Source organism: Natrix helvetica (assembly GCF_964273705.1).
Source record: "Natrix helvetica genome assembly, chromosome: 1".
Lineage (NCBI taxonomy): Eukaryota > Metazoa > Chordata > Lepidosauria > Squamata > Natricidae > Natrix > Natrix helvetica.
In genome coordinates, this window is record NC_138548.1 from 38255902 (window position 1) to 38282336 (window position 26435).

Genomic DNA, 26435 nt, shown 5'->3' on the forward strand with positions numbered 1-26435 from the left:
GGTGGAGAAGAATAGGAGAAATAGCTCCTGTCTGCATTCCTTAAAACAGATGCTTTTTTGTTTTTGTTCTCCTGTGTCAGAAATACTTTCTGGAGATAGAGTCAGTGTTGCACAAACAATATTCATATTTGGTGAGCTGAGAAGGGGACAAGGCCTAAACCCGTGCAACCAGTTTACTAAATGATTATATGAATATTTGTTACATTTGTATTTGCTGCTGTGGATGTATTACATAAGCGTTATCTATAGCTGCTGGATTTTTCTTCCAACTATCTTCTATTTCTTGCTCATGTCTAATGAGTGCCAAGGGATTGACTTTTTAACAAAGATGGTGCAACTATGTCACTGATCATTGCTGATGGTTAGCATCCTGGGAATATCCCCCAGCCTCCATTTGGTGTCTCTTAGAAGAAATTCTGAGTCATAACAGGATGGATTGCTCAAATGGACCAGAACGGAGGCTGTAAAGACCCATGGCTGATACAAGACTTCCAAAGAAGTAGAATTAATTTAAAAAGTGCACTAGTCCAAGCCTTGCATCTCTTACACTGAATCCACTTAAACCTTTAAGAAGATTCCATCTGGCTTGCATTTTTGACACCCAGTTTCTATTATTTTGCTTCCCCTCCCCGCCCAGAAGCTTAGCTCCAAATTTTATATGGATTGCCATGCTCTCTCAACTGCTCATGGTCTAGTTCAGTGGTGGGTTCCTACTGGTTTGGACCAGTTAGCTGAACCAGTAGTGGTTTGGCGGCGTGGGTCGCTGGAACCGGCAGTGACTCAGGCCTTCCACGCCCCTGAACTGGTTCTCCGGGCGGTGCCATCTTGTTTTTTGCTTTTGTGCATATACAGAGCAATTTTTATTGCACTGCGTGTGCACAGTGAGACCACGAGTGAACCGGCAGTAGTGACTGCCGGAACCCCACCTCTGGTCTAGTGTGTAAGTGCTTGAGAAGTTATCCCATAATGCTGGATCATATTTTTTTACTACAAATCTGTCTATAATCCTAGTATACCAGTCTTTTCCAGTATGTGTTCCCACCAGATGTGTAATGTTCAACTCTTAAGGATTCTCTTTCATGATCATACCGGCAGGTTAATTCTGACAACTGAAGTCCATACAACTGAATGCATCTAGATTTGGAAAAGCTACATCAGAGCAGAATGTTTTTTTGCAGTGCCACATCAGATGCTCACCCATCCACCTTAAAGGCAATGGGTACCTCCTCATGAGATACTGTATACTGCTTCTAAAAATGGAGGTTTCATAAAATCATTATTTTAGATCTGCCCTACATCATAAGGGAACATTGATACATCAATGCAATGGTACTACTCCAATAGAGACAACAATAATGGAATCTCAGGATCTCCACATCTGCTAACTGGAGGAATGAATATTGTTCTTGGAACAAATCAAGAAGATACACAGGAGTCATGATTTTTGCCCATTATTTTAATCCAAGAGAACGTGCCTCAGGTACCAAAACCTGGGCATCCAATCAAGAAAAATACCTAGATATTGACTTTTAGTGGCTCCTGAAAGCTATAGTAGTTTCTGGAACTTAAGGGTTGCCTCTGACGAGATACTTCATTAATTCCTCTAGTACTTTTACCCAATATTGTCTCACAGAGAAAAAATTCTAATAAGGGTCACTGCATCTTATGTTGCAGCAGCAATCTAAGTTTTTAACCCCGAAGGTGCTTTTTGAAAGGTGCTTTTTCATTTGCACCACTCAGGTGACCCTGATGACACAGATAAACCTCCAGGTGGCTTTAATGACTTGCTAAAAGAATGCAAATGACCAGCTGTCTGCAAGGAGTATAAATCCTTCTATTCCCCTCCATCCAGTCAGAGCGGAAGAAGCTTCTTGGATGGAAAGTGAAATGTCTTCAAAGGAAAACCAGGAAGTCTAGTTGCCTGTTGAAAAAGCACCTTTGGGAGATAACCATGACCTGGATGATTGAGAACCTCCAAAGACACTACGTTTTCAACCCTACAACAGGATTGTAGTCAAGAATCAACTATTCAATAGCACAACATTGGAAAACTGCATGGACCCTCCAATCCAATGGTATTGAATGTCAACATTGATTTATATAGCCCTCTCATCAAAACAACTCTGGGTGGCAAACAGAATTTAAAAGGAAAATAATATAAATAACTGTAAACAAGATTAAAGAAAGAGAAATAGTGCTAGGTTCATGATCTTCATGGCTAGACAAATAGCTGAGTCTTAAGTGAAACCTGGCCAGCAGGGTTTGGGCCAATCTGATAAAATGAAATCTGAGCCCAAAGCAAGAATATAATCTGAGTAAGGTATTAGAATTGTTCCTCCCTAGTTTTCTGGAACGTAAAGGCAGAGAAGGGAGACGACGATACAGACTTGCATGACTATGACTGTAACCTTATAATGAAGGTAATATTCATATTCATGATTTTGGTTTTCTGTCTGGGATCCCTGGAAGAGCAGATTGAAAAAATGTCTCCCACTTTAGTATGGACAAATTGTTTTAATGCAAGTGAAGTGTGTTCCTTACTAAGAGCTGAATCCATTGAATCAATTTAGATTTCTCTTTTCCTCTTGAATATTTATTTGTTCAACAAATATGTATATTAATTTTGATGAAGAGGGTGAGTTGGGTTTTGATGGAATCTCCAATTCCCCAACTGCTCAACTTACAAACAAATTGCAAAAACATCAGTTCCTGCCATTTATGAATGAGGAGTCACTCACTGGAGTACGTGGGGGTAGTCTCACAATCTCTATTTTCTTCGACCAGCAATTTCAGCTGAAATGTCCTCTCTACTTTTTTAGGAACATCTTCAGTTCACCACGTCCTCATTTGAAGCTGATAGGCAAAATGTAATATTTAAGAACATGAGGTTCAGCCAATCCTCCTTCCTTAATCATTTTGGAATTAATTTTTTTATTGCTCTTTAAATAATGAGATCCTTCGGCAAACTTTATGGCATTCACTGGGTGAGTTTCAGTCCATCCTTTGTGAAATAAATTTTAACTACAAGTTTAAAGGTTTTTTTAAAGAATTAACAGCAAAAGAGTAACTAGAGCGTTGATTTCATAAAATTAAAAACAGATTAAGGGTGCAAATTGAATGTAATAAAATTCTGAAATTAAATGTTAGATTTTTAAAAAAATATGTGTTATTCATGTTTTTGCATTCAGAGGCAAGACAACATGCTAACAGAAGCAAATAAAGACTATAATTGGAGGGGGGGTACACTTAAATGTGAACCGATAATACAGAATAAAGTGAAATCTTTTATGGATGGATGATTGAGAGATATTTGTAAACAATGGGCCCAGAAAGTTAATTTTAAAAGTCTCTGCCATTATTGATAATGCTATGGAAGAGGAACAAGTATTACTGAACAAGACTGAAGTTAACTCAAATGTGGGTTTAAAAATGACAGCCTAAAAGAATGATGTGGAAAAAGATGAAATGTTGGATATACAAATGAAACCAGTGAATGTTTGGTAACTAAAAGAACATACAAATAATGCACTAGAAGAATGTCTTGGATTACTTTTCTAAATTGGATTTAAAAAAGATTTTTTTTGTCTTCTAAATTTATCTAATTAGGGTTAAAACAGTTATGTTGTTCAGTAAACTTTTATTGGATTTTTACTGATTAGAGTTGAAAGATAATGTTTGGGAGACTTCTTTAATGATAGAAAAGGAGACATCCCTTAATGGATCTTTGCTGATTAGGATTGATGAGGTTTTAAAGATTTATAAACAATATGGTGAGATATGGAATGAAAAAAACTTTGTTGTATTTTAAGATATGGTGGACATGTTTAAAGTTGTTTATACTTCCTCTTCTCTCCTCTCTTTGGACTTTTCCTTTTTTTCTTTGTTATACCTTGTATTAATTTTCTCTGAATAATTGTTTAATAAAACTATTATTATAAAAAAACTGAACTTCAGAAGGCAGTAAGAATTATGAACAAATAATTATGGAACAGAATGTAGGGATCACTAAAATGAAGAAATAGGCTCTAGGAATAGAAAATACAGGCAGATATAGTCAAGAAACAAATATTAAGCAACAAATATTAATCTCTGAAGATCATCATTTTTTCCCCACAAGAAACATAACATAACCTGGAAATCAGTTTAATCTGGAATGAAAATATAATTTTTGCCTAGTTTATAGTGTTTCAGAACATACACAAATCTTAATTTCACTTATATCTGAGATATGGGATATTCAGCATACACTACTCAAAAAGTCTCCTTGCTATGCTCCAAAAAAATAAAAATAAAATAACCGCAACCCATTGTATTTGCCCTTTTTACTAGATTGAATTGAATAATGCTTTAGTTCACTTGTAAAATTAATCACAAGTAAATTAAAATTAACGGGAACTCAAAAAACTATACAGGCTCCCTAGGTGGAAGTAATTTATATGCCAAAATGATTTGTAGAACTGAGAGCTGTTCACACCATTTACAGAGACCAAATTAATCTCCAAAACACAAGGCCTCACAATGGGAACAGATCATTCATCAAGGTCATTAGCATGAACTGCATTGTATTAAACAAAGCTGGATTGGGTGTCTCTTTTCTTGTCAACAAGTAGAGATGCTCATTTATTTAGGTCTGTTTCCCGTATTACCACATTGATAGTAAATGAGGCAGGAGCAGTGAAGGCCAAATCAGAGCTCTGCATGGTTTTGGTTAAGTCTCTGGTCTGAACTCAGCTGCTGAAGCAGATCCTCTGAATTCCCAGGAAATTTCCATGAAAAAGTCAGGAAGATGCTCAGGAAAAGCCTTGACAGAAAGCCTACTTTTGCCTCCCTAGGTTTTAGATGGAGCAAAAATGTGTAAGGGTTGCAAACATGAGCAGCTTTCAGGTAAGGAGAAAGCCCCTCCCTTCCTCACAAGGAACATTTGGCTGGGATGGTTTAGCCAGGCGCTGTGGGAAGGTGCATTTGTTGGCAACAGCCATTTGCTTCGGCAAACACTTCTATGGCTTTTGTAAACCCTGCTTTGTGGGCTTCGGGTTTTGTCTTGTGGACTTTGGACCTGGCTTTGTGAACTCTGAAGCTTGTTTGTGGACTTCACACTTTCTTCTTGCCTTACGAATCGGGGCTGGTGATTGTTGGATCTAGTTTGTGGGACAGGATTGCCCTGACTATGGATGACTCCCTTCAAGGAAAATTAGGGGTAGAGCTTCACTGACACCATTGGGGGGGGGGGGGGGGCTGCCTGTCACAGTAGCTGTGTAACAAACAGACTCTATTGGTACCTGCACTTCTTGGGGGATCCAGAGCAGAACATCTTTTGTGGATGCCCTTTTCTCCAAAAAAATTTCATACAACAGAAAATAATTGCATTTGGGTGCATTTTCTCTTCTAGCCTCATTTCAGCAAATCAGCTTCTGCTTTCTGAACCAGAAGTTACAGCCTTCCTGTGGTTATGTTTTTTTTTTCTAGCCAACCAGTCCTAACTTGTCTTTGCTTCCCATCTGTAACTTTCAGTTCTGCTGTCTGATCGGACGTGGCCTTAGCTGGTAGCTGACTAGCTTCATAATAGAAAACAGACATTTTGAAGCACACACCCAATTGTGTGGCTGCATCTTTTCAACTGCATAGCAGGAATAGTATGGAGCAGATGCAGTGGGAATGCCAACTAATTCTCTTTTGACTGACTCATAGCTGTCAGGAACAAGAGCTAGATTTTTTACTTTTTAATCATCTGCAAGAAACAGAAAAGCCAGAGGGTGCAGCTTTAGTTTCTATGGGAACTAGACAAATAAGACCCATTTCAGACAATTGTTTTGTTTGCTTACATCCCCTAGTGCTTAGCTGGCCCAGAGTTAGCTCCCCTGCAGTCTTATCTTTATTACTTTGCAATCGGAGTTGGGAATAGGGGAGCTTAGATTAAATAAATAACATTATAAATTGCCATTTCTCTTATTGACAGTTCTACTCTTCCTGCTGTTTGCACATTGACTTAGTTGTGAACTGTTTAGAGCAGGGGTGTCAAACTTGATTCCATTGTGGACTGTGGTTAACCTTGGGGGGCTAGGGTGGGTGTGGCCAGGGTGGGCGTGGCCAGCTAGTGTCAGGGGCACATGTGTTGGTCTGATTGCTCTGCCAGCAAAAACTCCCAGGCACCATTTTCGTCGGTGATGGCCTCCTGCAACCCTTTGCCAGTGAAAATGGAGCTTGGGGGGGGGGGGGGCACACAGTCCTCCTGAGCTCTTTTTTCACTGGCAGAGACACTGCAGGCTGGTCCTTCACTGTTTCCAGGGCAACCTCACATGTCAGATCCAAGCACCCCACAGGCCGGATCCAGTCCCTGGGCCTTGAGTTTGACACCCCTGGTTTAGAGGATCATCAAAAAACTGAACAGATTGATACTCAGATTGGTCCCTAAGAATCTTTTGTACCCCTTTGTGGTCCTAGTTCCCCAGGTGGACATCACAAAAGCAACATTGGAACTTCTGCCTCCTATTTTCCCTCCAATAACAACCCTGTGAGGTGATTTGGGCTGAGACAGACTGACTAAACCAGGTCATCCAGCCATCCTTCATCCTAAGGCAGGACCAGAACATGTGTCTCTTGGCTTTTAGGCAAGTATCTTAACCACTACTCCAAACTAGGTTAGTTTAAAATGAAGCAGCTAGGCTCTTAAGGGCTAAAAGATACATTTTGCTTGTTGGCAATTTGCTGTCTTAAGGTACTGGTTTTAATGGTTAAAGATCAAAAGAGTCTCCCTACGTCAGTATGCACATACCTGATTTTGCCAAGATGAAGAAACATTTTATTCTGTCCAAACTGACCAGTTTTTTCACTCCTCCCCTACTCTAGAAGGAGATTTCAACACAAAATGAAACATGTTAAAAATAACTCTGATAATGGAAATTTGGAAACAAATAGCGGTTATTTGGTGATACACTAAATATAACAGTCCAGTCTTCAATGGTTTATAATATGTCTGGAGGAATTAGACCTTCCCTCCCTCCATTGCAATTTGTGGGGTGGGACTGCAATGGCAGGAATAAAACAATCTTGCACTCCTAATGATTGCTTTCATTGCAACAGTGTAAGACAGGTGGAAAGAATAGAAGGCAGGCTAGTGGTGCATTATATTCAGTGGCAGATTGGATGACTACGCTATAAACAAGAGTTAATTACAGAGATTTGTAATAGAATCCATTGTTAAACTTATTAGGCAGCAGCAATGTGGAGATCAGTTTTAATTCCCAATAAAAGTCAGTTGTCCCTTGCTCCCCTCACGGTAGCAAAGCAAATGCTCCTTAGATGTCCTCTTAGCCAAAGTGAGCTGTAATTACTTGCATAGAGATGAACTGCATTTGTAAATCCTCAATTTCTCTCTCATCACTGCCTCTCCCTAGGCACATCTACCCTTCCTATCAGATCAGAAAGAACGGGCACACTCCTAGTCCTTTCCCTTAAACATTGCCACCTCATGAGATCTATAAAGCAGGCCTTTTCTGCGGCAGCCCCGGCCTGTGGAACTCCCTTCCCCTTGATGAAGTCTAGCAGGTCTCCATCTTTTTAGCCTTTTGAAAAGCACTTTGAAGACCTGGCTTTTTCCTCCAATCACTAGAACAGGGTTGTCAAACTCCTGGCCCATGGGCCGGATGTGTCATGTGCTGGCCATGCCTGCTTTAGCGAAGGGGGGGGGGGGAATCCCGACACGTCACATGATGCTGCCGTGACGTGAGTTTGACACCCTGCACTAGAATATGGTGAAGTGGATCAGAGATTTCATAAGAATGTTGGAAGTTTCATTTTGGTGTCAAATTATTAATGTTTATGGCTTTATTTTATTATTCGTATTTATAGACCGCCCCATCTCCCGAAAGGGACTTTAATAGATTTATGTTCCGTTGATTTTACTGATGTTGTTTTAAATGATTAGGAGCTACTCAGAATTTGACCTTAGATGGGGAACTTATATAAATGTTTTAAATAAACAAATTCACATGCAGAGCAAAAATTTGAAGCTGCTTTCGTTTGTGTGTTACACTCTTTTCACAATCACACCTTCACATAATTACATAGCTGTTAAGGAGATACATTGCAACTTTTGGTTTGTAAGGCTCCACTTCCTGCCTTTCATTTTAAGAAAGTGACTAAAGGCAGACTTGGTGGTTTTAGTATCAAGCCAGTCTTTCCTGTAACCCTCACTTGACATTTTTTGTCTCTGTGGGTAGTTATCTTGACTTCCTGTGCAATTACATTTCCTAAGTCCTAATAGTAGAGACTTTTGCAAAGGCCAACACCAGACTGGAATTTAAAAGAAGCATATTTACTTTTGCTGAGTTCTTGAAACGTCGTAGAAATGGCTTTCCACAGGCTGGAATCTTCCAGGTACACTGGACTACAGTTCCCATAAATGCAATTGCAGTTTCAAGCCCTATAATGTTTAGATTCTACTGAGCTACAGGGGTCATGTCAAATTTATAAAGCCTTCAAGGTTTTAGCTTCCAAGTAATTAAAAGGGGAGTGATCTTACTATTAACCAATATGTGGGTTGACATCTATTCGGAAGGTTCTGCTGCTTGTAGATATGACCTTCAGGTTTCCTTGGTAATGGCATTCCGTCTAAGTTGCATTGAAATACAGCAGGGCCACTTATTAATACTTGAGGATTTTATATTTGATTTTAAATATAAAACTAGGCTTTTCTTTTGAGTGTTTTATTTCTCTGTTTTTATTTGCATGCTGCTCTAGAGCTCTTCTGAAAAAAAAAAAGCCCACAAGTCTTAAAAATAAACTAACAGATCTGCCAACAAACCAAATTAACCGTCCATCTGTTATTATTTATTATAATTTCATCTTTCAGCAGATCTACCTATTTATGATAGCCACCAAAATGTATATGTATTTTTTTTTCTATTTCTGCACCTGAGAGACATCGTGTGGCCACCAAGGTCATTGCAATTTTGTGGACCCAGCTTTGCAGCTCAGTTAGACTCTCAGTCCAGAGTTACTATATTATTTTATTTATGTCTGTTACAAGAACTATTAAAAATGATCCCCCTGTCATCTTTCAAAATGCATAGACTTCTTAAAAAGCTCACATGAACAGACTGGTTATACCATTCATTTTCAAAAGTCTTCAATATCTTTTTGGGAGCATCTTCTCCCTTCCTCTAGGTTAATAGCTGGGATTTTAAGGACTTATTCTTGCCCTTTCAGTCAATTTACCCTATTTATCCTGAATTTAATAACATTTATTTTTAAATCAAGGTGCATAGGGTTTACTGTTATTCATAGACACAAGAGATCTGCATATCTTATAAAAAGATACATGTTTTGAAAAATATCTTGTCCTTAAAAGTATTCCAGCCTGTTCTACATAAGTTGCTGGAAAAAGACAATATATGAGTGGAATCCTTGATGCTTGCTGAGCTTGGTTGTTTGCTTGAGATGTTTCATTACCAGACTAGCTATTATCAGTGTTAGTAATAGTCAATGAAATGACTACTAACAAACAACCATGCTCACAGAGTGCCAATGACTCCATAGTTTAACTCTGAGCTATTTATATTCTCTTTTATTGGTACAATACACAAGACCTGCTGAAAAGGAAGTGGAATAGCTTCTGCAAAAAAAGCAATGTCTAAGGAATATGTAGACTGAGTAATTAAGTAGATGCTACAACATAAATGTAAAATTTCCTAATTCATATGTTGAGACTTGGATCACTGACTATGCTACCATAGTTCTACATGTAAATGGACCCATCCAGCTTCTACATGAATTTAGAAATAAGTAGTGATGTAAGCAAATCATTGAAGGACGCCTATTTGAAAAGGTAAAATCCAAAACGGACATTGAACAAGAAACCTAGAACTGTAAGGTGCAGATTTATAAGAAAAATCAATTTTCACTTAAGCATTATGATACCTAGGGACAACTTGTAGTTTTCGGGTGCTTTGGACTTTTTGCATAAGCCTTCATTAGCCTTAACACTAGGAAATAAGTATTTAAATTCTGGAAGAGACTGGGGTTTTGCATTCATTTCTGCATTCTAGTGCTATGATTGCATTAAGAAGCCAAGTATATTGTTACGTTCAATATACAGGTGAATTCGAAAAATTAGAATATCGTGCAAAAGTTCATTCATTTCAGAAGAGCTGGAGGCCGCTATTGAACCATCCTGGTCTTCCATAACACCTCAGCAGTGCCACAGGCTGATAGCTTCCATGCCACACCGCATTGAGGCAGTAATTGCTGCAAAAGGGGCCCAAACTAAGTACTGAATACATGCTTATACTTTTCAGAGGTCCGATATTGTTCTATGTACAATCCTTGTTTTATTGATTGCATGTAATATTCTAATTTTCTGAGATGGTGGATTTGGGGTTTTCATGAGCTGCACGCCATAATCATCACAATTATGACAAATCATGGCTTGAACTATCTTGCTTTGCATATAATGAGTCTTATCTCATATATTAGTTTCATCTTTTAAATTGCATTACTGAAATAAATGAATTTTTGCACGATATTCTATTTTTTCGAGTTTAACCTGTACTGTTTAGAATATTCTAATAGTCATAGTGTCTGATAAAAACTACATTGAGAGAGGCAGCACTTCAGCACAATAGATAATGATCAACCTTTGTTGTTTTATACCTGCCAGTGACTTTTATACAATTGATTGACCACCGTGGGAAACTAAACTAGGTAAGTTTCTTGACTGAATACCTCAGAGCTTTTCATACTTTTATAGGAAACAATACCTTTATATAGTTACAGTATAAAGTTAAAGCAGAAACAGTGTTAAGAAATGTTTGGCTTAGTGTCATTATTTGTTTCAATCAATATTATCTCATTCTTCCCAAAATTATATATCCCAAGCAGTATCAGGTACTGGATCAACTAAACATAGGCACTGAACACATATTCAAAGAGCAAATTGGAAATGACATTATTAACATTTGAACTACGCTTAGGATTCAATTGGAAACAGGAAGCCCAGAAAAAGAAAGTACAGTGGTGGTCTAAGCAAGATTTTGAGTTTCTCTGACAATAATAGCATTTCCCAAAAAGTTGCTTCTTAATAATGAGTAGCAAGAATGCTTTTACAATAAGCAGACGCTATTTTCCTTTCCAATGTCTACGTATATAAGATGACTCCATCATACTGCTAAGACAAGCATCCCAATGTATCCCCTGGTAGAATAAATAGTAGCTAGTACATTGGGTGAATTATGAAGTAGACAATGGAATCTTTAGTTAATTAAGTGCTTTAAAATTCTAAACCTTTGAATGAATTCAAAATTAAGATGAGTACAATATATGTTACTGACAAATAGAAACAAGTTATGGCAGGTGACAAATTTATTAGAAAACCTATAGCATCACCGGAAGGTTTGTATTGCAGAATACCTTTCAGCACAGAAATTATGAACATGGTAAAATCTCATTCAGCAAGTCTGCAGACTCTAAAGAATATATATTATCATCTTGAAACATCCTTTTTTACTTCTCACTTTTGGCCTGGCTCTCTTCAGAACAATATAAAAACGGGCAATTTTTATGCATTAAAAAGTTCAAATAGCTTAAAAAGATTTAAACAGGAAAGATAACAGGACAGATGGATACTCACCTGCAGTTTTAAATAATTGCCCTGAAATGTTATTTATTGCTTTGACAAAATGGAGAATCAGTATTTGCTACAGCCACCGTTGAACAATTATAATTAAATCTCTATACAGAATACTGTTCTTTCCAAACAAACCAGAAGTAAGTCACTTTGTGCTATACTACCGCAATGCAGGATTAATATAACATCTTTACAAAGTTTCAAGGGAGAATTACACATAAATGAAAAATGTCTAGAACATTCAATATTCTGTATTGCCATTCTGGATTGAATTTTAGTTGGGTGCCTCCAAATGAAATATTATAATTCAATTCACTACATTTTAAATGAAGGGTTTTTTGCCAGACCATATATCTAATACATGATACTTTAAGCTCCTAACAAATTTGAATCAAAAGGCATTGATTCAAGCAGCAGAAAAGATTGTATCATCCTATGACTTGATTTATTCAAATCATACCCAATTTAGTAAGGACCAGCAGAGGAGATAGCAGTTTGAAAAAGGCAGATAGTTACAGCCAATTCATGTAGAGTACACCCTAAAATTGCTTCGTATCACCTGCAATGCAGGATCAGCAAGCCTTCTTAAAAAGTGTTTTAGTCATCATAATTATGCTGAATGTCTGAAGCTTTGTCACAAGCTTAGAAAATAGAAGTTTAGATAAAGATCCAGGGATTGGATTTGTTTACCCAGCATAAAAACAAAGATTTAAGTCATTTACAACCCCCTTCTAAACTCCAGTGCATTGTGACTAAAATATTTTTAAACATGAAGCTGTGCAAGAAAGAATATAAACCTGTTCAGATTTACAGAAGCATTTCCAAATGGAAATTATGAGCTATCATGTCACTGGCAGGCAATCCTCTCCACCTACCCACCCACCATGTTTTCAACAGCTTTTTGTCTCTAAGGGCAGAATTTGCTATAGAGATGCAATTGATGATGAAGGAAGACTGGACCAGCAACAAGGCTTTAAATAAGTTTAAGCCTCTGACAAAATTGAAACACATGAGATAGACTTAGAATAGCTTTCCTCAATCCTCTAATCTCCCTTAATTTATTTATTTTTACCATTCCCATAATTCCAAGCCTTTTAAAATCTGGACAGCAAACAATTGGGAAAGACCAAAAAACATAAATCCTGGCTGGACAGGTCATACTTTCTCACTTTTATAAACTTTGCTGATAGTGTTTGGATTATGATTAACATTATCAGTCATTGTACAGTACGTACAAGAATGTTAAATTACTAGAATTCAAGAATTCTCTCTCCTGATCATTTTTTACTGATCTGGCCCAATTATTTTGCCATAGGAATTTCTTTCACACTAGAAATATCTGAATATATGTTTTTTTTAACTTCAAAATACATTATTATAAGGTAGCCTAAATGCAAAATTTATATCAATTGTTCAGGCTGTTTCTACAGTATTTCATTAGCAACAAGTTTTCCCTGCACCAGCTCCACTGAAATGAATGGGAGTTGAGAACAAACTTTTCAAGTAAAATTTTAAAAATTATAATATGTACTAGAAAAAAAGGTGAGGATAAAATACTCAATCAGCTTAGCAAAGGAAAAAACATGTAACCTTGAAGCATTTCCCCCCCAATTTTCATTATCATAATTAAGTAATTTAAACTGATTTCAGACTTAAATAATAATAAATAGGAAAAAGAAAAGAAAGAATTATTTTTTGGGGGGGATTTAAATGTCATGAAAATTAATTTAAAAAAATACAGGAATAATGTTCACACCCATAAACCCAAACCTTCATAATCTTAAACACAACAGTGAACTGTGAAACTTGTGTTTTCCGATTATTTAGTATTCTTAAGGGCTTTCACCTTGGCCATTTCCATTTTAGCACCAAAATTAACCTGGAAGAGGTACTGGTACAGTTCTGATGCTATAAATGAATTGTTTACATATAATACTTTTATATTATAATTATACACACATACTGTACATTCACACAGCCACACAACAGGAGGAATATCCAAATGTATACATGGTGTGTTTTAGATTGTTTGTCAAGACTCAAAGCAATGGAAATAAAGCAGAAGGGAATATTTTACATAGGCAACTTTAATGCTGTAGTGCACTTATAAAAAAAGTCCAACTTCCCTCCTAGTTCAGCAGCTTGTCTGAACTGTTTTGTTTTAATATCACGATCCAGAAAATGCAGAAGTTATTGCCCTAAGTATTCTATACATGACCACTGGTGTCCTCAAAAACAAAACAAAAACACTTGAATTTGCTACTTAATTTACAAACTCGATTGCTCTTCTCATTACAGCTTTAATTCATTGGCAATTTTGGAAGCAATGTTTTTAAAAGCTATAGATGTTCCCGATATCCGTTTAAAGCGAACTCCGTTCAGGGACAGTCTGGGAAGCTTACACACCTCCATCTCCCATTGCACGAGGTTTTCTGCATGGCCATCCCCATGGACACAGAAAAGCAAGAAACGTTCCCTCTGTTCATAGTCACAATTATTGGCATCCAGGACCTTGCGAATTTCCCTCATCATATCATTAGGATCCATTGAACTGGTAGTTTTCATGCTCCAAGTAAATCGTAGTGAGCGGGGTTTGGCTTCCTTGCTGTCATCCTTCTGATCAACGGCCACGTTACGACTGAAATGAAATCAAGTTTCAGTATTCACGGATGAACCTGGAAATTGCTGTTAGTAAAAGCTATTGTCTTTTGTGGCATGCATTATTAAAAACATTCTTCTATCAGTATTAAAAAGCTTAGGTTAGTATTTAGCAACACATGAATTAGACAGAGCCCTATAAAGCTAAAGCTAGAAAAGGCCACAGTTAGTTCCTCCCGAAAGCAGATATTATGGGAGTGGGGAGCTGCAAATGGAAGTGTGACTAAGCATGCCTACTATATTACTTTGCTGCAACTTCTCTGCTCCAAATCTTTTTCCCTTATTGGTCATATTTCCTGTCCTCACAGAATTCCAAACAAGTAGGCTTGGCTATGCTGAATTTTATAGAGCATACTGAAGGACATATACAACATTGAGAATTGAGGTTTTTAAGGAACAACTACACTACTCTTTAGGGAGAGCACAATAAATTGGTACTGCACTTTGAATCTATTACAAAAGACTCCTTAAAAGTTTATAACTGCTAGAAGATGACTTCAGACTTAAAAAAAATCTATTTAAAAAAATAAACAGATTATACTTTTTCATGTTTTACATTAGTAATACAGGTTCATCATATTATTTTATAAATTATCACTCATAATTTGTATGGCTCAAAATTGCCATTTATGCTCCAGAAAAACAGCAATATTAACATACACATTCCAAAACTGTTATACTGTATCTAGGTTGATTAGAATTAAAATTATAAACTGCAATCTGGTTCAATTTACACCAGCACCTGTTAAGATTTTTGTTTATTGGATTACAGTCTTCTGGATAAAAATACATTTGGTTCTATATGACAAATGGCCTTATTCCTTTCCCAACCCAAGTCCCTTACTCTTTGGAGATAAGCTAAGAGAAAATGAGGTCACAGGAATTTTTAGAATTTCATACTCTTCTACTTCTTGATCCTGTGAAAAATTGTCATGCCTTTCTGAAAAGCATTAATCACCTAAATTCTAAAAAACAAAGTTATCTAGTACTGTTAGGTTTTGTGCATGGAATCAGAATTGCACCAAATGCTTCGGAGATAACACTGTGGCATTCAAGAAAACTACTACATTTCATTTAATTTCATTCCCAGCATGTGGTATTTTCTAATAGGATCCTAGAGGTGGTGGTGGTTGGGGTTTTTTAAGGCCAATAAAATCTATGAATTTATGTAAAAAATATTAGCTCAGCATTCAAAGCTCTTGGTTCAGATATTTCTGTGATTAAGTCCTAGTCGCATGAAACTGCTTCTATGGCAGGATGTTTTCCCATCCTTGGATCTGAACTGGCAATTTCAGCGTGCAGCTCCTTCTTTATCTGGCAACGAAAGTAGCTTCTTTTTGGGACAATCTGAAGCTAAACAGAGAGCACTCTTTAGCAGCAAACTACCTGCTGGATCTCTCTGAGCTGATTTATTACATTGCAGCTAAGATCACGGATTCTTTTTAAGGATGAAGAAGTAGGTCTAGACCTGCATGAGAAATCAGAATCATGTACTTTGAATGACTTAATCACAGTTTCGCAGATAGGAGGCATTTTGGGTTTCAGATACTTAAGTCACCGCCACCGACACCACCAACACCCTTACGTATTTTGGAGGGGAGAACGAGACATACTAATCTAAGTTAAAAATTTAAGCAAAAAACATGTTTTCCCTCACCTTGAGCCCTCATATCTCCCATTCCTCTCATATTCAGTCGGGAGCCTCAATGAAAACAATGCCGAAGCACAAAGAAAGCAGGAAAGAGAAGACAAATCTTACACTAGCACAAATAATGATGGCAGAACACTGCACACTGAAATCTCATTCAATTTAATTGCAATTCACTGCTTGGGTTTAAACACTGAAATAATCAGGACATTCAGGATATAAAGCATGCATCAAATATATTGGGAAGCCTCAGGTATTTGCTGTCTGAGATATTCTAGAGATATCAGAAACAAGTTGGTTGTGAAAGATTCAATTACTTGTAGATGATGCTAGATAGGAAGGAAAAAAATTAAAGCAATAAAAATTCATTTCAGTTTAAGATAAGCTAATAGAAACACCTTATATTTGTGTTTTAGTCTTCCCAGGATTTTAGCAACATTTGATAAAGAAAAGTTTACAGCCAATTAGATAATTGCTGTTCACAGTATCCATATTTTCAGCTAAAATTTTTATTTTTCTGTAATTTTGTCAGAGTGCGCACAGTGTGACTACTATTTTGAGACAACCCAGGAGCAAAATACAGTACAGAGGTTTTGTCTTTCAAACATTGGTTTGGAATGTACTTAGCATACTTTTCCCTTATCTGTTAACTATAAATCTTTAAAAAAAAGAACTAATACAAGATAAATACATCTTAATTCTTTCAGGAACATATGAAAATAAAATTTGCATAAACTGGATGTGAAACAAGAATCTCAACTAACCTTTTATATTTTCTAATTAATATATGGTTTTAAAAAGACATCTTTAAACTCGTCTTTAAAATGAATTTCTACAACAAAATTACTGTCAATGGATAGATAAATAACTAACAGAGTAATAAGGAAGAAATGCTTTCTTGGCACTGTAAGTTCAGAGCTATCTTTCAGGGTTCTATATCATTTTATCTATCTGTCATTTTTAGACGTCTGAGATACTGGACTGAAAGTACAGGTGAAACTCGAAAAATTAGAATATCAGGAAATATCAGCAGGTGTTATGGCTTAATTAGCTGATTAGAGTGGGACACTTTGAGCCTAGAATATTGAACCTTTTCACAATATTCTAATTTCTGAGATTGTGGATTTGGGGTTTTTATGAGCTGTAAACCCATTGTGATAATCATCACAATTATGACAAATCACGGCTTGAACTATCTTGCTTTGCATGCAATGAGTCTATCTCATGTATTAGTTTCACCTTTTAAGTTGCATTACTGAAATAAATGAACTTTTGTATGATGTTCTAATTTTTCAAGTTTCACCTGTATGCTGGCAAAGTCTTTATACCAATCCTATCCAAATCCTTAATTGTGGAATTGTCACAGCTTTGTATGGAATTTTAGTCACACTGTTATGGAAAGTTTCACCTCAAAAGTCAGTATGAAATATAGTAACAATAAAATATATATTTGATTGGCTCAACATATTCAGGTGAAACTCTACATTATATTCTCGACAGGAAACAAGGCTGCAAGGCAGCATCTAAATATATTCTAAAGAGGCTGGTTGACTGTTATATGAAAATAAAACTGATTGATATGAAAGTCTGAATTATTTCACAAATCTGTGAAAACTAAACATTTCTTTTTGCAGTTCAGTGCACTGTGTATTAAATCTAAAAGATAATTAACTATGTAATCTAGAGCTCCATACAAATGTGAAGTCCAATTCTGCAGAGCTATACAATTTGAAAGTAGCATTCTATAGAACAATTAAAAGGCTACCTAATATTTTAATATTAGAAGTACTGGTCTACAACATAACAATAGTAATATAACTTCTTCCATTAATTTGCATTGTGCCTTAGAAAAGGACAATATACTGGAAGATAGCAAAAGAGAAATAAGAAATATGATCTTTGGCTTTAATTTATTGTTTTGTCACTGTATTATGCAAAAGCACTTGTACTGGTAAATTCTGTTAGTTTGTTAAATAGTGATGCAAGATATAGGCTAAACATTATTTAAGCAGTTAACTCACATAGTAAGAACAACCTATTACGAATTTATAATTGGAAAAACTGGCATATGGCAGCCACAAAACCAGATGGCTTTTATGCTGTCAATTGACAACAATACAAGCAAATGTACTAAAAGTAAAGTTATAAATAATCAATACAGAATCAAAAGTGCTTTTTAGACAGTCTTCTCTTGGTGATTTCAGTGCCTAAATGGTTTCTACTGCTGTTCTGTTGCTTCTTTTTAAAAAGATGTTTTAATAGATTTTTATATTTTTATTACTTCATGAGGGAGGGGGAATGTTGGAAAAGAGTGCTAGAAAGTTATAAATAAACAAAGCTAAAATATTCACTGGTTTTATACTCTATTAACCAAGTAAAATTGTATTAGTTTTAAGTTAAAACAAATATGCTTTTATTTGCTACTACCAGAACAGCTGTATAATAGTCAGCCAAGGCTGTTATGATGCAGACACCACTGGGGAAATATATGGAAGACTAAATAAATTTTAATTGTATTTGAAATGGTTCTGCCACAGGGGGAGGTCATAAGCTATTTTACAGGAAGAAGTAGCAGTTTTATGTGCAGGAATGTAAAATTACATTTGTATATTTTTCTCTCAAAAACAGAAATGACTCAAAAAGATTATATACTTTCATTCAAGATTATTCCAATAATCCAGTGGCCTAATTAACCAAGATGCTCTCATAGAAAAATAACAGCAGGCAATGTCTACAGAAAACATGCTTTCACTTAAATTTGACTTTATATGTAACTGAAAATAGTGGGGAATACTGTTCTAAGGACTTGTGCATTTCATTTGTTGTGTGAAATGAGCAACAAACGTATGCCCCGAGATACCCCCTGACAACTTTAATTATGTAACCTTTACAAGGTTATTTGGGCCTGTAAGAACAATGGCTGAATTCAATCTGTAGGTTGTCCTCAACTGGTGACCACAATTGGGACCAGAAAATTTGCAGTTAAGTGGTGTGGTTGTTAACTGAGGCATCACATGACTGACATGCATTCTTGACACTGGCTTCCTTGTAGATTTTGCTTGTTGGAAGGCAGCCAGGAAGGTTAAAAATGGCAATCGCTTGATCTGAGGACACTGCAGCTGCGGTAAATATGAAGGGGTTGCCAGTTGCTTGGATTGCTATCACTTGACTGCAGAGATGCTGTGATGGTTGTAAGGGTGAGGATCTGTCGTAAGTAACTTTTTTCCAGCACTGTTGTAACTTTGAATAATCACTAAACTACATATATTTAGCTGAAAACCTCAAGGGCTAACAATGCAGACCACTGTAAGCTGACAACTATATATGCAAAATACTGTATTTTTCGGAGTATAAGATGCATCCCTTAAAAGAGGGTGAAAATGTAGGTGTGTATTATACACTGAATGTATCCCCCACCCATACCCACCCTTTGGCCTTTGTCTCCCAGCAATTTGTCTCCTTGCAGCAAAAGGCAAACAGCCTGTTTCAGCACAACCATCAGCTGTTTCAGGCTGCAGGGATTTCCATTGCATATTGCCACCCCCACGTGCCCCATTTTTGGCCTCCACATCCCATTTTTGGCCTCTGTGTGCCCTGTTTTTGGCTTCCGCGCACCCCATTTTCCGTCTATTCCGATCCCCACCGGCTGGAACAGGCGGAAAATAGGGCACATGGAATCGGCAATAGGCTATGGCAATCCCTGCAGCCTGAAACAGCCAATAGTAGGGAGGGCAGACAATCAGTTGCTCGTGCTAATCAGGCTGTACTGAAACTGAAATGGGCTGTTTGCTGCAAGGAGGCAAATTGCTGGGAGGCAGATTTTTTTTTCTTGTTTTCCTCTCCAAAAGCTAGGTGCATCGTATACTTTGGAGCGTCTTATACTCCGAAAAATACGGTAGCTGTAACAGTCTTAACTGTTGTATCTATCAAACACTGAATGAGTATTTGCCAACAGAATGAATTCTTCCTTCTTCCTACTCAGAAGAACTGGGTGACTATCTAGCAGTCAGGAGAGGGAAAATAAAGCAAAGGCAACTCCTATTGCATGAGAAAAGTCTGCTTATAATGCACATGGACTAGGTGCAGTCCATATGAAAGTGGAGAAGCTTTCAGTGAGAAGAACATAAAAGCAAAGCGTATGAAAAGAGGCTGAAGAGAATGAAGGCAGTAACAAAAAATACAAGTACGCACTAACTGATGACTAATTTTGAAAATGGCAGAGACAGTGAACCAACCAGCTGTAAATTACACATATATGTAAGCTACATTCCACTTTTTCTGAAACCAAGAAGTATGAAAAATCCTTCTCAAACTTGCAGAATATTCAGGCAAGATCCAACAAGCTCTTCCTGGCTGCAAACTGACAAGGGAGAAAAGTAGGAAGCAACAGCTTCTTTATTTCTCCTTTTCTGATTAACATATTCATCAATATCAAGCAAGCAGCAGGAATACCTCCAACACACACACGCGCGCACACGCACACACACAAATCTTGAAGATGTTTAACACTGTAATTATCAATATTAGCAGTTTATTTGCAAATCATAAATAAGTTCTGAATGTATTATTAGTGGAAATTGACACGGTAATGAAATTAAAATGTGAATAATAAAGCAAGTTCTGAGTTACTTACCTGTTTCTTGTACATAACTTGTTTAAATCAGTGTCACCAAACATCAATCTCCAATCACAAGCATGCTAAGTGTATTAGTATAAAGAATAAAATTATTTTTGGAACTATTGAAGTAAGTAAAGCGCACGAGGCATGCTTTGCATCTCATTATTCAGGAGTCCACAGGGATTATCATTAGTTAATATGAAGTTTTTTATTTTATTTTCTTGGGTTCATGAAAAGTATTTAGTTCTCAGCAGAAGGTTTAGTGTTGTTTCATTAAAAAAAAAAGAAAAATCAAGGCTAGAAAGCCAAATTCAGTGTTAATCGCAAGAGCTGGTTCTTAAAATATAAATAAAATCCTACCTTTTGATAAACCTGAATGACATGTTTCTAAAAGAAATTAAAGCCAAAATAATAATTAACAAATGGGTTATTATGAAATAAACTGAAAATCTATTCATAGTGTGAGACATAGAATAAGTCTAGCTGTATGAAATATGGAAACACTTGAACTTCATTAATTAAATTAAAAATAGTTATTGAAATGGATGGCCTTTCGATATGAGGAATTCAACATTTTTCTTCTCTGTGTGCTTCTAGTACTTATCAATAGTTGATCTAGAACAGGGATGTCAAACTCACTTTGTCACAGCAGCATCACAAGATGTATCGGGACTTTCCCCCCCTTCACTAAACTGGGCGTGGTTGTGGCCAGCGCGTGACGCATCTGGCCCATGGACAGGGAGTTTGACAGCCCTGATCTAGAACCTCTTCTGAGTAGCAGAGAATCCTTTCATGTCACTTCTGCTTTCTACATGTTATCATTATAATAATTTAATAATAATAATTTTTATTTGATTAGCCGCAACCCTCTCCCGAAGGACTCGGGGCGGCGTACAATCAAAACGGATAAAAATACACATAAGACAAACATATATACAAAAAGAACAGAGACATATACATATGTGCATGGAGGAGAGTTGACTTATAAGTGAAAGACAATTAAAAACACAATTTAAAATCCCCTTAAATAAAATTACTAAATTAAAAAACCCATCAGGAGCGATACGAAGTTATGGTTGAGCCAGGCCAGCTATTTGGAAAAGGTGGGTCTTGAGCTTGACACGGAAGGAGCGGAGGTCAGTAGTGGTCCTAATATCCGGGGGGAGGTCATTCCACAGGGCTGGGCCCGCCACAGAGAAGGCTCTGCTCCTAGGCGCCGCCCCATGGCACTGTCTGGTGGACGGCACCTGGAGAAGTCCCTCTCTGTGCGAGCGGATGGGTCGTAGGGATGTATGGGGCAGAATACGATCCCGTATTAACCAAAAACAGTTAAATTAAGACAGTGTTTTACTGTATATTATTGTAATAGATTACTGTAGACAGTATGCACATGTTCTAGAAGACAATATAAAAACAAAGGATATTAGCCTTCAGAAGAGGCAGGTGGAAGATGACTTGCTTCACCAACCCACAAATGCCGATTCTCTCTACAATATTATAGACCTTCAAGAAGAAAAAGGTCATCAAAAAACTGGATGGAAAAAACTGACAAGTAAGTTTTGCCGGGTTTGTTTTCTGAATTTCGTCTACATTCCCTGAACTTGAGAGAAATAGTCAGGTGATTTAAATAGGAGTGATTTAATCATTTCGGCCTGTTTCTCTCTATATCTACATCTAAAGCAGTATATTTTAAAGCACTGGGGACTTGGAAAAAAAAAAGAAGAATGTATTTTTCCAATTTATTTCCTCATTATATGACCTAAATCTACTACTTTTTTTTATTTTTCCAAGGACAGAATCACAACTATTTCGGATAAGATAAAACACCCATATTTTGTTTAATGCTTTAAATGCCTAAAAAACATTGTTGTAGGGTAAAAATAGACAAAGGATGATGGTTTGGGAAATATGTACAGATCATTCCAAGAATAAAAATACTACATTTTGGAGTGAAAGTTAAATATTTGGTCAGTTGTGTACATAACTCTGATCACTTACAGAAATAATGCACATATTACATCTTCAATATAAAAAAATACTATTTTCTGAATGTACATATTTTAGAAATCCGTTTTGAACATGCCAACATATATGTACATTATAAACAAGGTTCTACAAATATGATTAATTAGTCAAAAGGACTTTGCTTAAAAAGTCCTTTTAAAAAGTATGCCAATAAATTCTAGAACTATTTATGTATGATTCAAGAGTGTAGATGTGGATTGAAATACTGAGCAGATAGATAATAGGAGCAGATAGCAGATAGGTACCCTGCACATTTCAGGATATTTACAGGCATTCTTCAAAAAATTCAGATACAATGGGAACTCATGTTGTAAGTATTTGAATATTTTGAGCTAGGGATGTACAATATTTGCCTACTTAGGACCAAAACATTTAATTCCCAAATTGTTTAATTTTGTACATTCCAGTTTTGGATCAAAATGACTTTTAAAAAGTAAAACCTCTGGTATTCAGTGAAAGAAATTAACTGCATGGCCCCAAAAATCCTCCGCAGAGCTCTTAACTTTTGTTAACAGAACTCCAAACAGTCTACTTTATCCATACTCCATGTCCAAGTTCCCTCTACCAAATGAACAGGATTCTTCCCTTTTTCAACAGTCATAAGATTTCTATTGGATATCCAATGCATCAATTCAGGCAAAGATTAGTATTGGAAGTATGGTTTCAACCCTAATCAGGCATCATTAAAATGATCTAAGCAATGGTGGAACACTAAACCTCTATTATAGAAAACGGTGAGGAGCATTCGGAGATTTTTCAGTGAAAAAACCACAAGAACTTCAGTTAATCAATATATATGAAGTACCGCAGACTTCCAAATTTACATGGAAGTATTGAAGATAGAACTTGGTATCTTCTGCTTGCAAAACATCTTCTACAACAGGTGTGTCAAACTCACTTTTCATGGTGGCGTCATGTGACGTATCGGGACTTTCCCCCACTTTGCTAAACCGAGCGTGGGCATGGCCAATGCATGACACATCTGGCCCGCGGGCCAGGAGTTTGACAGCCCTGTTCTACAACTAAGGAATTGACTTTACCCATTTGCTTAATTAATTGCAACTGGGATCTCTGAAACATGGGAGTTTTGGAAGTGCAGCTCCTATAATAATTCCAAACAAAGATAAATGCCCACAGAAACAATCCTCTTTCTCACATTTCTTGTAAAATCTGCAACTGTAACTTTAAATATTTGAAAGTAGACAAAAAGGTGTAAAAGATGTTATGTTTGGGACTGTTACATTCTCAGATTTTCATTTTGAGGCTATGTAGCATCTATATTGTCCAATCCATCTGCTTCTGTCTCTACAAGTCTACAGCACTGAACATTAACATGGTATCGATAGTTAATTCTTTGTGTCCTGTATGTTGTGCATTTTGAGAAAAGTTCTTAAAAAGAATGCTTGTCATTTTCTTGTGATATGCTACAGAGCTGAATCACAATAAAACCACTAAATAGATAAACAGCAAAGAGGCAATGTTTCAGAAACATTAACTGAAAAAAGGTTCTGTTGGTAAGATTTCAACTTGGCACACGTATTTCCCTTGCCTGTCTGCCTCCCAATCTTCTCAGGAAATTCCCTTCAGCCAACACCAAATCACCATGGTATGCCTCCCTGCCTTGCCATCCACCAATCTTAGCACTTTCTCCTCCTACCTCTCTTTAGCGAACAGTATTCTCCTTATCTGAAACTATACAGTTGCATCCTGAACACATGAACCAAAGTATCGGAAACATTTATGTTTCATTCAGTTCCATCAAAGCTAATCCTGGATACAACTGATCCAGACACATGGAACATTTTCTACACTCCTATTCATTAAAATAATAAAATTAATAATAAAATAAAAATGCATTACAGCAGATGTTCTACATCATAGTTCATACTGTTTAAAAGGATCATTTTAATTGGCTTCCACAACTACAGTTCTGTTTGCAGGATGAAAACCTACTGTGTTATCCATTTTAGAATAACATTTGTCTGAGAGAAAATGCAGGCAGCTCCTACAAAGTAATGCTCCTGAACTTGACCTATAATTTCCATACTTTTATAGTCAATATTTAACTTTTAAAAATGGTTATAGAAAAAAAATCAATGACATGAAAATGTCACATGTATCTATATAAGTGTAACTGTTCAGTACTGAAAATTCCTTTAGTAATTATAACTTAGTTTGTGATTCTTTAAAAAATACATACCTTCTAGTCAGCTTTGAAGTCAATTTACTGAACAAATTAGTGGAGCCCCTACTTCGTGCCTGTGAAAGTGGTGTTGCCTCATGGGATAAACTAGGTGACGCAGGGGGTCCATTATAGGTGGCAGTGCGCCTTTCTCTAAGCTGACCATGGAAAGTACTACGACTGGCAGTTCCTCTTGGGAATCGGATACGATCGGGTGTTGTTGCACTGCTGATACTGTGAGTTGAAGCAACTGGTGTTCTCTGGTCAGGAATGGTACTAGAATAAAGCCAAAGGGACCTTAAACATTTCAACTGTATAACCTCAATCGTTTACAAAGCTGTGTGTACAAACAGCATAATATACTACTATAGCATATAGACAAAAATTTGTAGATCATAATATAGTAGATGATTATTTTTCTATATTGTTATATATTTTACACTTTACAACACAAACATATTGCAAAATGGTAATAAAATACTTGCATATAGACGAAAAAAGGTTTTGTATAGATTAAAAACAGGCTAAGAAAGAATGCAAAGAAAAATATTACATTATTTTCGAAGTATGTTTGAAGAAGAAAAATACATTGAAGACATTTTAATTCTAATATTTTCCAAAAGCTGGCTATAATGGAAGGCTAAAAGGATTTTTGTCAGTACTAAAGGAGTAAGGAATACTTAAAATATTGATCAAGAAAAGATGATTCCAGAAGCAATTGTAAAATGGTTGGGGGGGGAGGGTTGTTGTTAGACAATGGATGCCAATTAGTTTGATATTAAAGAAATGTTTGGTATATTCATCTGAAGTTATCCCTGTTATTCTTTACTGGAGGAAAAAATGTTTTTACATGCAGAAAAAGGTTAACGTTGCCAAGGACTTGTGATATTACAGTCAAACATAGGGATATGTATTGGGGCAAGCTGTATTATAAATGAGCATCTCAGTCAGCTTGTGAGAGAGCTGGATTCAATCACAGCCAGAAGGAATACAATTAACTAGTGATAAACATGCAAGATATTAAGTTGCAAAAAAAGCAAGTAAGGAAACAAACAACTCCCCCCCTCCATATACATATATAAAGACAGAAGATAGTGGAGAAAATAACTTACCTAAGATTCCTACTATATTTTCCTTATAAAAAACTTTCAAGACTGTCTATAGATTTTCAGATTTTAACTAAATGTCCTAATACTTGCTTCACTAGTCAATTATTTGATATTTTTTATTATTTAGATATTTTTGCCCATATTAGATAGCAGTACATAGCTAAAAGGCAACAGATTTTTCCAGCATTACCAGCAGGAAAAAAAGGTTATTTAAAAGTTTTTTTAAAATACTAAGTAGGCTTACTATTAATGTGCAACAAAATAACACAATTTATTACCTTTTGCATAATCAAGAAATATTAGGAAAAAAGTATCTATTATGCCCCTTCAAAAACACATATGACATTTTATTTATTATCTTTGTTTAAAACAAAACCACATACACATTCCCAAAAGATGTGCAAAGAGATTCAATCTCTTCGTCTTGGAGATTCAATTTCTTCAGAGTGATTGCAACATCACAGGAAGACACGTTACATCAAATGAAAGGACCTTCCCCTGCCCCCTGCTTTCTTCTTCTTCTTCTTCTTCTTCCTGCCATGTCACCTAAATATACTCTATCAGCTGTGTGG

General features: G+C 36.4%; 1 protein-coding gene across 4 annotated transcripts in view; it reads right to left on the reverse strand.

Moving 5' to 3' along the window:
- Window positions 1-13692: 13692 nt before the first annotated feature.
- The window catches only part of MARK3 (microtubule affinity regulating kinase 3), a 79256-nt gene continuing 66513 nt past the window's right edge, over window positions 13693-26435 (reverse strand). The window contains exons 15-18 of one of the 4 annotated variants that reach the window (XM_081938108.1): window positions 24773-25030; window positions 20908-20934; window positions 15939-15983; window positions 13693-14261 (exon numbers count right to left, since the gene is read on the reverse strand). In XM_081938108.1, coding sequence (XP_081794234.1) covers window positions 13916-14261; window positions 15939-15983; window positions 20908-20934; window positions 24773-25030 — 676 coding nt within the window. In that variant the 3' untranslated portion in view covers window positions 13693-13915. The remainder of the gene's footprint in view (window positions 14262-15938; window positions 15984-20907; window positions 20935-24772; window positions 25031-26435) is intronic. The other 3 variants (XM_081938109.1, XM_081938110.1, XM_081938111.1) reach the window with 3 other exon arrangements.